At 35.0% G+C, this 14,334-nt stretch overlaps 1 protein-coding gene across 5 annotated transcripts in view; it reads right to left on the bottom strand.

Moving 5' to 3' along the window:
• The window catches only part of ARHGAP29 (Rho GTPase activating protein 29), a 76,927-nt gene that overhangs the window by 18,246 nt on the left and 44,347 nt on the right, over positions 1-14,334 (bottom strand). For 4 of the 5 annotated variants that reach the window (XM_057546898.1, XM_057546910.1, XM_057546892.1 and 1 more), the window contains 5 exons: positions 13,742-13,806; positions 13,207-13,317; positions 13,017-13,097; positions 11,857-12,045; positions 10,966-11,103 (listed from right to left, as the gene is read on the bottom strand). In XM_057546898.1, coding sequence (XP_057402881.1) covers positions 10,966-11,103; positions 11,857-12,045; positions 13,017-13,097; positions 13,207-13,317; positions 13,742-13,806 — 584 coding nt within the window. The remainder of the gene's footprint in view (positions 1-10,965; positions 11,104-11,856; positions 12,046-13,016; positions 13,098-13,206; positions 13,318-13,741; positions 13,807-14,334) is intronic. The other variant, XM_057546905.1, reaches the window with a different exon arrangement.

Here is a 14,334-nt window from a genome sequence, read left to right on the forward strand (position 1 = left end):
GTGCAAAGATCCTAGGGCAAAAGTGAGTAAGAAAGAACTTGTCATGCTCAAGAAGCAGATGAAAGGTCAGTGTGGCATTTCAGTTTGAGATGAAGCCAGAAGGGGAAGATGTAATCTAAACCAATGTAAGGGGTCTGGATTTAAGTACAACTGAAGGAAGCCAGTGAAAGGTTTTAAAAGGGTGTTAAGAGCTATAACATGATCTGATTTATTTTTCTAAATGCCACTCCGGCTCCTGTGTGGGAAATGTGAATGAATGCCAAATTTCAATTGGCTTAATGTTGTTATTTCAAAGACTGCCATGTTTCCTCTTTCATCTCTCTTGATTATACCAGATGATATGTTGAACTTCTGATTAGCCTCTAAGTCCTTTCCAAGATAGACAGGCATTCTCCAAGGATAACTAAGAGTCAGCATAAATAGTATTTGAAAAGTGCACATAAATGAATAGCTTGTTTGTGCCCTCTTTCAAGGAACATAGGAAATTCAAACTGTGGATGGTAAAGTTTAAGTCCAGCAATTAGCTACAATCAGGGAATTCTCCAGTTAAAGGTAAACTGAACTTACTCTCTTGAGTAAAGGTAACTAACTGTATGTTCATTTTTAATACTTTTTAATAAGCTCTATGAATCTAGTTAGAAACACCAATAATTTAAAAAGCCAAATGAATATACTGGCATAATTGCTCATCTGCTGAATGTTTGTCTCTGGGTACTTATTAATAATAAAGACTTAAGCAATAATATATACTGGAAGCCCAATCTTAAAATCTCTTTTCCCTAAATGATTCAGCCTTCTCCCTCACCTAACAGAAATGCTAAAGATTGAGGTCCCCATGGGGGTAGATCCTACGGGACTTGCTGGGCATCTTAACTGGGGTGGCTCATGGGTACCTCAACAACCATCATGCCTCTAAGATCTTTTTTGTCCCCCAATCCCTTCCTGAGTCAGGGACTTGGTCCTTTTCTTCTAGGTCCCCAATGTGTAGCACAGTGTCCTAAGTGCTTCATAAAGGGGAAATGACCAAATGAATAGTAGTAGAATGTGTTATCAGTCATGGTCATACTGAAATTCTGCACGTTTCCTGGTACTGCTCACTCAAGCACATAGGACTTCCAACTCTATGCCCAGCTTTTGTCACCTACATCTAATTTTTAGCTACTCCATGGGCACATAGATTAGCACACATTTTTCTGACAGTTGTTGAAACAGAATATGCCATAATATCAAATCAATGGGAACAGATTCTCCCATATAGATTAGCAATAATCTAAAAATTAACTTTTGTTCAATATAATTTTCTATCCTATATTTTTAAAAGGATAAATTTTTCTTGAATACTCTTTAAAACAAAAGGAAAAACTCTTGTGATAATGTTTCCCATTCTTCAAAGCCCATTGATTTGATTAGGTCTTTAGTGACTGACTTGGTAATTTCTCCTTTCTCTCACTTAGTAATGTAATTATGATTTACATCCCATACCCTTCAATACTTCATAATTGAAGACAATTTTGAATATTCAGGAGTAATTCTTGATGTTCATGATATAACTTACAATTTTGCTGGGACATGAAACTGATTTGTGTATCTTCCTTAAGACAGTGAGTGAATATAACTGTGTCTAGCATCTTTACATCTCAAATAATTTTGTTTTCTCTGCAATGATATATACAATAACATATCCTAGAGTGAAAATAAAATTCTTTTAAAAACAATTGGAGAGATGGTGTTGAAAAATAAGTCACCAAAATCCCCCAATTCTCCTGCTTTGATGGAGAAGAAAACATAAAGAAATCTGAGAAAATTATGGCTCTTACCTGGGAAAAAACACCAATATTCAAGAACTCAATGTTGGATTTGCTATCTGCTTGGATCTTCATGTGAATAATGCCATACGGAATAAGTAAAACTGATTAAACTGGTTCAAAAGAACTCCAGCTAGTAAGAAATTCTGCTCACAAATATATAGAGGGAAATTTTCTATAAACTGTCTCTATACATTACATGCTGCAGTAATTTTCAGGAGTTTGGGGATTTGTTCAAGTTTGGGGAACTTTAACCTCAAAGTCTACTTCATACACTGATATGTACTGCTCTCCAATTTTTCAGATGTATTAATTCTCTCCCTCTAAATAAATGCTAAACTCCTTGAGAGCAGGTATCTGTCTTATATTTCTTTTAAATAAATAGTAGGCATTAATAAATACAGATGTTATATACAAAATTAGGTAACTTCTTGTTTGTATCACATCAAATTAAAAGAAATCATAATTGTTGGATCACCAAATAGCATCACTTTTTAAGAGAGAGGTAGACAAGCAAGATTAAGCTCGTGAGAGAACTCAAAACCATGTTACATGAAGAAGAGTAATCAGATTTGGGGGTGTTTAGCCTGGAAAAAAACATCCAGGGAGAAAAGGTAATAACAATCTTTAAATATTTAAAGTACTATCTTGTGGAAGAGGGATTATATCAGTACAGTACAACTTGAAAGGTCCACAAGAAAACAGATCTTTTTTTAGCTCAATATAAATATCACATTAATTTTGAAGCTGTTCAAATCCAGGCTAAGTAATCATTCAGCAAGACAGCATAGTATTTAGGAGCACAGGCTCTGAAGTTATTCAACCAGGGTCTATCCTAGCTTTACAACTTACATGCTGGGTGACCTTGGTATCAAGTTATTTATAACTTCTCTAAACCTGTATTTCCAAAAAAGTTAATGTACAAATACGTATTATAGGGGATCTTGTTCAAAATGCAGATTCTGATACCAAAAGTCTAGGTTGAAACCCAAGATTCTGCATTCCTCACAGGCTCCCAAAGGAATGAGAATGTGACTGGTTCAAGGAACACATTTTGAGAAGAAAGGCTTTCTAAGCTTTAGTTTCCTCATCAGTAAAATGGAGCTTAAAACAACTGTTTTTACCTAGTAGGACTCTGTGAAAATTAAATGAGTTAATGAAGGCAAAGACCTTAAGGCACTGGCAAGCACATAATCTTAGCTATCATCAGCTATTGTTTGAGGTGAAAAGGGCTTGTTAAAGGTAAAAGATTGGCTTAAATAATTTACGTGGGAATTTTGGATCCTGGGATTTTGTAATTCTTTTAAATAATTTTACTAAAATTGATTCTGTAAATTAACCACATATTAACTAATCAGAATTTGGTAAATAAATGAAATACAATCTTAAACACCCAGAAACATTTTAAGGAAGACTTCTGATTCAAATGGAATAAGCTCACTTCCCACAGTCTCTCAATGAATTTTCCTAAAAACCCTTGACAGAATGCATGGATTAGCTATCTGAGGACTCTGAAAAGTAAATGGTAGCAGGTAGACTGTGGAAATAAACTACAAATCAAGGTATGACCAATTAGTGGTATGCTTCCTGTTATTTTTTTTCTGTTACTGTGTTTCCCAGCTAGTACACAGATCCTACTCCAATAAATGTGACTGAAAGAGTGGGGGAAATCCTTTGGTTTCTTTTGTATGTTTGTTTTCTCTCCTGCCCCAGCCCCCAAGCAACCCCCAAGCCCTAAGATGAAGTCCTGTGGCAGTGGCAGTGATGGCAGTAGCAGTAGAATAGACATCTAAAACTCTTCTCTATAAGCAGAGGAGAATTCTCTATAAGTAGATGAACTGTGGTCTGAAGAGTGAGGGGTCTGAAATTCCTGTTTTTTTTTTCTCTTTATCCTTCCCCTACTTGGCTCTTAAAGCAGCAGACTAGGTTGACTACAGCTTCCCAGCCAGAAGACCCAGAAGGGAGCCCTTAGGAGTGGAAGAGTGAACCTAGCTAGATCAAATGCCTGCAAAACTTTTTAAGAATCAGCATTCAATATAGGTTATAAAGAAAACCCAGAGTCACATAAGGTAATATTGCAAATGTCTAGGATATCATCCAAAACTACTTGTCACACAAAGAACCAGGAAAATCTCAGTGACTCACAAGAGAAAAGATAATAAACAGATACCAACCCTGAGATGACTCAGCTATTTGAATTATCAGATAAAGACTTTAAAGCAGATATTATAATGGTTTCAAGAAATAAGGGCCAACAATATTAAAACATGGAAAGACTGAAGTCTCAGCAGAGAATTGGAAGATATAAAAAAGAAACCAGAGGAAATTTTACTACTGAAAAATATAATATCCAAAACAAAAAATTTACTGGATTGACTGTATAAAAAATGGAGATAACAAAGGAAAGAGTCAGTGAACTTGAAGCTAGATCAGTAGAACAAGAGGAAAAAAAGATTGGGGGAAAAAAAGGTCCCACATTCCTGTGGGATAATAACAAAAGGTCTGACATTTGAGTCTTTAGAGTCTTAGAGGAAGAGGGGAGCGTGTTACAAAAAAATATTTGAAGAAAAAATAGCCAAAAACTTCCCAAATATTGCAAAAGTCAAACTTGCAGATTCAAGAAGTTCAGGGAATCCCAAATAGGAGAAACTCAACAAAATCCACACCCAAATACATTGTAATCAAACTGTTGAAACCCAAAGATAAAGAAAAAATTTTGCAAGCAGCCAAAAAACCCAAAACAAAACAAAACAAAAAACAATGCATGCCACATAGGGGAACACTGATTCAAATGACTATAGATTTCTCATTGGAAACTATGGATGCCAGAAGGCAGTGGAATAACATTTTTAAAGTGTTGAAAGAAAATAACCGAATTCTATAACCAGTGAAAATATCCTTCCGGAATGAAGAAGAAGTAAAGACATTCTCAGATGAAAGACAACCAAGAGCATTCATCACCAGAAGACCAACTATAAAAGAAATGGGAGGGTTTCCCTGGTGGCGCAGCGGTTGAGAATCTGCCTGCCAATGCAGGGGACACAGGTCTGAGCCCTGGTCTGGGAAGATCCCACATGCCGCGGAGCGACTAGGCCTGTGAGCCATGGCTACTGAGCCTGTGCGTCTGGAGCCTATGCTCTGCAACAAGAGAGGCCGCGATAGTGAGAGGCCCGCGCACCACGATGAAGAGTGGCCCCCACTTGCCGCAACTAGAGAAAGCCCTCGCACAGAAACGAAGACCCAACACAGCCAAAAATTAATTAATTACTTAATTAAAAAAAAAAAAAGAAATGGGAAAGGAAGTTCTTTAGACAAAAGAGAAATAATACCACAGAGAAGATGGAACTTTGGAGTGAAAGAATAATAACAGAAATGGTAAATATCTGGGTAAATGTAAAGACTATTTTTCTTCTCTTCTCTAAAATATGAGACTTTTGAAAACAAAAATTATAAGATTGTCTGGTGAGGTTTTCAATGTACATAGATGTAATATACATATATTAAGCACAGCCCAAAATGAGTAAAGGAACTTATATGGTGGTATCGTTTTTACATTCCACTTGAGCTTGGTAAAATATTAGTTCTAAGTAGACTGAAAAGTTCATATATATATATCTCTAGTGCAACCATTTAAACAAAAAACACTATACAAACAGATATAATCAAAGACCCAATAGATAAATTAAAATGTATACAAGAGATAAATTAAAATTTAGATAATCCTTTTAGATAAATTAAAATATAATTCTAATATATAAATAAAACAGATTAAATCTTTGATAAACAGATGAATTAAAATGTAATTCTAAAAAATTATCAATTTATACAAAATAAGGCAGCAAAAGGGAAACAGATGAAGGGAAACATAAGGTACAAATAGAAAACAAATAAAAAATAGTAGGCCTAAATCTAAACATATATTTACATTAAATATAAATGGTCTAAACATTTCACTTAAAAGAGATCATCAAAATAGATTTTAAAAAAATCAGCACTGAACAATATGCTATATAAGAACTTCATTTAAAATATAGTGATTAAAAGTAAACAAATGGAAAAAGATATACCATACTAAAAATAATAAAAAGAAAACTTAAATACTTCTATCAATATTAAATAATGTAGACTAAAAGGCAAGGAAAATTACCGGGATAAAAAGAGACATTTCGTAAAGATGAAAGGATCAATTCACTGAGAATATATAACAATCATTAATATATAAGCAACTGAGAGATTCAAAATATATAAAGCAAAAACTGATAGAATTAAAAATGTACAGTATATTGAAAACTTCAAAACTCCTTTCTCGATAATTGACATAAATAAAAAGTAAATCATCAAGGATATAGAAGAAATAAATAACACCATAAACCAAAAGGAACTAATTGACATTTACAGAATACTCCAGCCAACAACAGTAGAACACACATTCTTTCAAGTGCACACACATGGAACAGGCACCAAGATAGACCATATCCTGGGTCATAAAGCAAACCATAACAAATTTAAGAGAATTAAAATCATACAAAGTATTTCTTTCACCATAACAGAATTAAACTAGAAATCAATATCAGGAAGATATCCAGAAAATCCTCAAATAATTAGAAATCAAATAACAAGCTTCTACAATATCCACAGGTAAAATATGAAGTTTCAAGGGAAATTAGAAAATATTTTGAACTGTATAAAAATGGAAGTATGTATAAAAATGGAAGTACAAATTCAAAATTTGTGGGATGTAGATAAGTAGTGCTTAGAGGGAAATTTAAATCATTAAATATTTGTATTAAAAAAGCAGAGGTCTTGATGAAACCTAAGCTTCTACCTTCAAGAAACTAAAAAGAATAGCCAAATAAATGCAAAGCAAGCAGAAACAATAAAAAGCAGAAATAAAAATTTAAAAAGACAACCAGAGAAAAACCAATGAAATCTAAAGCTGTTTCTCAGAAAAGATCAATGAAATTTATAAACCTGTAGCCAGACTAACCAGAGAGAGAGGAAGTGAGGGAGAAGGCACAAATTATCAAAATCAGGAATGAAAGAAAGGATATCACTACAGCCCACTGAGACACTGAAAGGATAAGAGTTATGAACAACTCTATGCACATAAATACAACAACTTAGATGAAAGGGAGGGACCTAATTCCACAAAATACCAAAATTCACCTAAAAAGAAACAACTAACTCAAATAGGTTTATATCAAAAGAAATTGAATACATAGTGAAAGATCTTCTAAAAATGAAAACTCCAAGCCCAGATGCTTTCACCAGGGAATGCCACCAAATATTTTAAGAAATAACACCAATTCTACACAATCTCTTCCAGAAAATAGAATAGGAAGGAGCATTTCCCAACTTATTTTATGAGGCCAAAATTACCCTGACTCCAAAACCAGACAAAGGCAGTATAAGAAAAAAACTAAACTAAACAAAAACATAATACCAGTATCTTTCATTAACAGATTAGAAAAAAAATACTCAACAAAATATCAGCAAATTGAATCCAGCAATATAGAAAAGGAACAATGCATCATAACCAAGAGCAGCTTATCCCAAGAACGCAAGGCTAGATGAATACTCAAATATCAAATGTAATCCATCATATTAAGAGACTGAAGAGAAAAATTATATTATCACATCAGTCAAATGATGCAAAATAACCCTCATTTGATAAGATCCAAGATCTTCATGATAAAATTCTCAGCAAACTAGAAAAAGGGGAAATTCTTTAACATGATAAAAGGTATCTTTAAAAAAACTTACAGCTATCATCATGTTTAATGGTGAGAGACTGTTTTCTTCCTAAGATCAAGAATAAGGCAAAGATGTCTTTTCTCACACTCCTATTCAACAATGAACTGTAAGTCCTAGCCAGTGCAATAAGAAAAAAGAAAAAAGGAATAGTTTGAAAGAAAGAAAGAAAACTGTCCCTCTTTGCAGACAACGTGATTTTTTATGTAGAAAACCCCAATGATTCTGCAAAAAACGTTCCTAGAACTAATAAGTGAGTTTAGCAAGGTTGCAAGATACAAAATCAACATACAAAAATCATTTGTATTTCTCAACACTAACAATGAATAAATGAATTTGAAATTAAATAAGTGTGTGTATGTATGTATGCATAGATATATACACATGTACACATAAATCATGTATGTATTTATTTATATCAATCACATTCACAACAGACCCCCAAATAAACACTTACATACATAAGCTTAAATCTAACATAACATGGGGAAGACTTATATGTTAAAAACTACAAAATGCTGATTAAAACTATCATTTACCTAAATAAATGGAGACACATACTGTGTTCATGGATTGGAAACTCATAGTTAAGATGCTATGTATATAGTCAATTCTCCCTAATCTGATTAAGATTTAACACAATTCCAATCAAAATGTTAGCAAGATTTTTTTGTAGATACAGATAAGCTGATTCTAACATTTTTATGAAAGTCAAAGGATCTGAAACACTCAAAACAATTCTGAAAAGAATAAAGTTGGAAGACTCACAGTACCTGATTTTAAGACTTGCTAGACAACACCAGTAATCAACCTAGTAGTGTTTTGACGAAACAACAGACACATATATATATATCCATGGAACAAAATAGAGAAACTAGAAATTGAACTACAAAAACATGGTCAATTGATTTTTGACAAAGATGCAAAGGCAATTCAATGGCGTTGGCACAGTGTCTTCAACAAACACTATTGGAACAAGTGGACATCTGTATTAATCATGTTTTTTTTTTTAATTTTCCGTATTTTATGATGTTTTAATATCTTAAAAAGCTTGCTGGCTGGGGAGAGACTGCTCCTCCCAATGCTAGCCAATTCTTAGCCGGGGAACATGCATGTCTTTCATATGCAACTCCAACCATCTCTAGCTAACTCTCACACACCAAGCCAGTATTTCCCCCTGTCCTAAATCATCCCAGGACCAGGTACCAAGCAATTGCAGGCCATCCCTATTCCCCAAAGCCCACTGAAATTACACAAACTAGCCAATCCTTTATTGCTTATCCTGTCCTATCTTGCCTTTCCCCAGAAACCCCAATAAAGGCTTTATACTCAACTCTCCCCTCACTCCTGCTTCTGCTTCACCAAACCTGGTACCTTTATGGCCCTGTGTGGCATAGTGTGTTCCCTTCTCTCAGGAAATCTAAGTAATTCATTTTTCAATGACATTGACCTCTCCACGTCAACATTCAGTCACCTCTATAAATTAAAGTCCCATGGGTATAATTTTAATACAACATCCATATGCAAAAAATGAATTTCAACCTATACTTCACACCTTATAAAAAATTAACTTAAAATGGATCATTTCTCAATGCCAAACTATAAAAGTTTTAGTAGAAAACATAGAAGTCTTTGTGATCTTGGGTTAGATGAAGCACTCTTAGATATAATACCAAAAGCATGACCCATAAAGGAAGAAATAAAGTTAGACTTAATTTCTTAAAACTTTCTGCTCCCTGAAAGACACTGCTGAAAGAATAAAGATATGCTTCAGACTGGAAGATAATATATGCCAGCTCAACAATAAGAAAACAAACAACTCAATCCAAAAGAATAGGCAAAACACAGATTGCAAACAAGCCCCTTAAAAGATGCTCAATATCATAAGTCATTCTAAAAAACACAAATTAAAACCACTACCTAAGAACAGCAAAAATATAAAAACAACAACTGACAAGTGTTGTCAAGGATGCAGAACAACTGGAACTCTCATACATTGCTGGTTAGAATGAAAAATGTTATGGCTACTCTGGAAAACAGTTTGGCAATTTCTTATAAAGTTAAACAGACATTTACCATACCACCCATTAATCTCACTCCTAGGTATTCACCCCAGAAATGTGAAAACTTATAGTCACACAAAAAACTGTAAATAAGTATTCATAGTAGCTCTATTCCTAATCACCCCAAACTGGAAACAATGCAACTGTCCAACAGGTGAATGGATAAACACTGTGGTACATTCATATAGTGGACTACAAACTCAGTAATAAAAAGAAATGAACTATTGATACATGCATAACACAGATGAATCTCAAAAGCATTATGCTGAATAAAGAAGCCAATCTCCAAAAGATACATACTATGATTGCATTTATATGACATTGTGGAAAAGACCAAACTACATAGATGGAGAACAGATCAATACTTGCCAGGGATAAGGGGTGGGTGGAGAGTTTGACTACAAAGGGTCAGCTTGAGGAAATTTTTTTGGAGTGATGGAATTGTTCTGAATCCTGACTGTGACAGTAGTGGTTACACAAATTTATATACGTGTTAAAACTCGTGAAATGTACACCGAAAAAAGGTACAGTCATTCCTCAGTATCTGAGGGGAATTGTTTCCAGGACCACCCATGAACACCAAAATCCACGGATGTGCAAGTCCCTTATATAAAATAGCATAGCATTTGCATATATATTACTACGCACAACCTCCTGTATACTTTAAGTCATCTCTAGGTTATTTATAATACCTAATGCAATGTAAATGTTATGTAAATAGCTGTAAATACAATGTAAATGCTATGTAAATAGTTGCCAGCGCAGGACAAATTCAAGTTTTGCTGTTTGGAAGTTTCTGGAAAATTTTCCCCCCTGAATATTCTCAATCCATGGTTGGTTGAATCCATTGATGTAGAACCCGTGGATACAGAGGGCTGACTGTATTTTGCACATACATTTTTTTATAAAAACCATGGTAAAGAGGCAAATGAAAACACCTGAGAACAGGATGCTTTGTCTTCAAATAAACCATTGGGTTCAATTTCAATATTTAGTTTACTCAAATTTTGAAGAAAGATCTCATACTGCTTATAGAAGTTCCAGGGATTAAATCCATTTTGTCAACCAAGCTGAGAAAGACAGTGGCATAGAGGCAATTTCAAACTCTCAGACTTCAGTTTTAACCGAACAAATCATCAATCCATGGAGTGAAGAACCAGATAAAAACAATGAAACTCAAACCACGTACCAGTATTAAAAACTGAGAGTCAACTTTTAAAGTCTAAACTTTCCATTAATCTCAGAAATTAAATCCCATAAGAATCATGACTCATCAAGCATTCCTCTCCCTTCTTCAGATATATAGACTTTTTTTTCCTCTTTAAAATACTGAAGAAATTACTTACAGCTTTAAGGGTAAGATCACACTGGAAAACAAGTTTTCGGAGTTGTGTTAAAATTTCTCTTTTGGTATTTTCTAGATCATTTCGTCTTTCTTCAACATTTGTCACACAAACTTTGTAGAGTTCATTTGCTTCTTCTACCTTCAGGAGTATCAGAGAAAAAAGTGACACTGGTTCACTGAATCTATATTTTAAAACAAATGCTTACTCTAGTAAGGCTTGACTTAAATAATTGAAAAGGCTTATGCATGAAAGTTCTGAAATATTCTATATTTTAAGTAGAATATTTCTAAAGAGAAATATTCTGTTTTGGTCAGCAATTCAAGGGCACTTGTCTTTCATGAACAGTCAAGTATGATTTACAATTAGTATACTGTTTGTCTATAAAATAAACATCCACTTCTATTTAATAGCCTTTTCTATTTATATTTACCATTTTCTATATAATCTTCTTACAGAATTTATCAGTTATATTTCATAAATAATACAAAGCTTCAGCCTAGTCTTGCTACCAGGTATTAGAATAAGTACACATATACACACAGTTGCCTAAATGGTAAACTTTCTGAACAATCAAGTAAAAAATATTAAACTACTGCTCTAAGATATATCTTTCACAAACAAACCCCAAAATTCAAAAGATAAGCAAAAATCTCTTAGCACAGTGGTTCTCAAAGTGTGGATCCCCGGCAGCAGCAGCACATGGGCACTTAGAAATGCAGGTTGTCTGGGGCCAACCCTAGACCTGCTGAATCAGAAACTCTGGGGGTGGGGCCCAGCAGTCTGTTTTAACAAGCCTTCCAGGTGGTCCTGATGCAGGTTAAAGTTTGAGAACCAAAGCCTTAGCAGAATATTGCGAATTCAGTAATAACAAATAACAAAAAAGATGATTACTTTTTGAAGAGCCTCTTCTTCCAGTCTTCGCTTTTTTTCTAGCTGCCTGTTGAGATTTTTTACTAATCCACCACTTGAGCACAGATGCTCCTCTTCTGCACGAAACATGGAAGATTTTGCTTTTTCATATTCATCTTGACGTTGCATGCACAACAATTTTGCCTTTTTAAGAGCAGTCTCTGTTTCAAGCTACACAGAAAAAAAAGAGTATTAAATACAGAATAAGAAAAATCCTAATGTACAAGTTTCTTTAGCATATTCAGCAAGATAGTTAAGACTGCATTTTAGATAAACTATAGAGTAAGATATGCATCTTCCCAGGGTAGATGCTTATAGACTGCAGATTTTTTTTTTTTTAATTTATTTATTTTGTTTATTTTTTATTTTTTTGGCTGTGTTGGGTCTTCGTTGCTGCGCGCGGGCTTTCTCTAGTTGCAGTGAGCGGGGGCCACTCTTCATTGCAGTGTGGGGGCTTCTCATTGCGGTGGCTTCTCATTGTGGAGCACGGCTCTAGGCACGCGGGCTTCAGTAGTTGCGGCACATGGGCTCAGTAGTTGTGGCTCACGGGCTCTAGAGCACAGGCTCAGTAGTTGTGGCGCACGGGCTTAGCTGCTCCGCGGCATGTGGGATCTTCCTGGACTAGGGATCGAACCCGTGTCCCCTGCCTTGGCAGGCGGATTCTCAATCACTGCGCCACCAGGGAAGCCCAGATGATTTTTTTTTAAGTCTTTTTTATTTTTATTTTTATTTTTTAATTAATTAATTTATTTATTTATTTATTTTTGGCTGCGTTGGGTCTTCGTTGTTGCATGCGGGCTTTCTCTAGTTGCGGCGAGCGGGGGCTACTCTTTGTTGCAGTGCGCAGGCTTCTCACTGTCGTGGCCTCTCCTGTTACGGAGCACTGGCTCCAGGCGCGCAGGCTTCAGTAGTCATGGCACGTGGGCTCTGTAGTTGTGGCTCGTGGGCTCTAGAGCGCAGGCTCAGCAGTTGTGGTGCACAGGCCCAGCTGCTCCACGGCATGTGGGATCTTCCTGGGCCAGGGCTCGAACCCGCGTCCCCTGCACTGGCAGGCAGATTCCCAACCACTGCGCCACCAGGGAAGCCCCCGCAGATGATTTTTAGATGTTCATAAATAGATGAAACTCTACTGTAATACTAACCATTTTATTTTGTTCCTGTTTCCAAAGTTCTTTTATTTCTTTCCTTTGTTTTTCCATTTCATTTTTCCTCCCAAGTAGAGGCTGGCAAGGGTATTTTTAAAAAAAGAAAGAGAGAAAAAAGCTGTTTTCTAAAGGTATACTGCTGTTGTTTTTTTTTTTTTTTAAGTATATTGTATTTATAAATTTTTACCTGCACAAATTTGTTGGCTTGGAGAGCTGCAATTGTTTGTTGTAAAAGGTGACTGCTCTCTATATCATTAAGAAGAGCATTGGTAAATAAAGACTGCAGTGGCATAAACTCCTAGAATTTAAAATTGAAAAGTAAATTTTCCAATAGAAATGTACTAAAGTTCTAGATCCTCCCCACCCCCACTAAATTTCTTCAAAAAGAGAAATTTTTAAGCTTAGATTTTTTTCAGAAAAATGACTATTCATAAATATGACCATATGAGAAAAGTACTGAAGAAAATTAATGAAGTAATTCTAAACCTCGTTAGCAAAGTTAGTAGCTAACAAGATAATCAACATTCATATAAAACTGTGGATTTCCTAGTTTCTTCATAATGCGTATCCTTATAAGTTTAAAAAGATTTTATTTTGTCAGTAAAAAGGTTATTTAGCATGTAAGTTCTTTCCTATGTTAAGTACAAAATTTTCTGATTTTGCAAGGCGCTCATCTGAGTAATCTCCCGGCAAAGGACCCTAGTAGTTCACTGACCACTTACCTGAAGTCCAATGTTAGTTCTAGTTGCCTCTGCCAACTTGACAATATTTCTAGTGGACTCCAATTCTGAAAAGGTCAAAGAAGGCATCAGAAGGTAAATTCAACTTATTTTTCCCCCCTCCCTACTCTAAAAATATTTGTAATTCCCCAATTAAAAAGTGATCACAAATACTAGTCTGCATCATGATATGAAGTTATGATTCTTAATTAGAAGTACTCATCAAAATCAACTGGGAAACTTTCAAAATGCACTTGATTAGATCTCACTTCTCTGGGGGAATGGGACCTACGTCGGTGTATTATCTGTTTCTAAGGCTATTCAGGTGAATCTGATGGGCATTCCCTATTAAAAGCAAATAATGTAGTGGAAAGAGCATAGCCTTTGGGTAAATTCTATACTCTTCCAGTTACTACTATATGATCTTAGGCAAATCTGCTGACCTTAGGCAAATCCCCTGTCTCATTTGCCTCCACTGTAAAATGGCGATGATAATCTTGTCTTGCCTACTTCCCAGGGTTTTGGTAAGGATTAAATGAGAAAATGGATGTTGAAAGCATTTTGTCAACTGTAAAACACTGGGAAAATACTAGCTA

The sequence above is a fragment of the Balaenoptera acutorostrata genome, chromosome 1 (assembly GCF_949987535.1).
Source record: "Balaenoptera acutorostrata chromosome 1, mBalAcu1.1, whole genome shotgun sequence".
Classification (NCBI taxonomy): Eukaryota; Metazoa; Chordata; class Mammalia; order Artiodactyla; family Balaenopteridae; genus Balaenoptera; species Balaenoptera acutorostrata.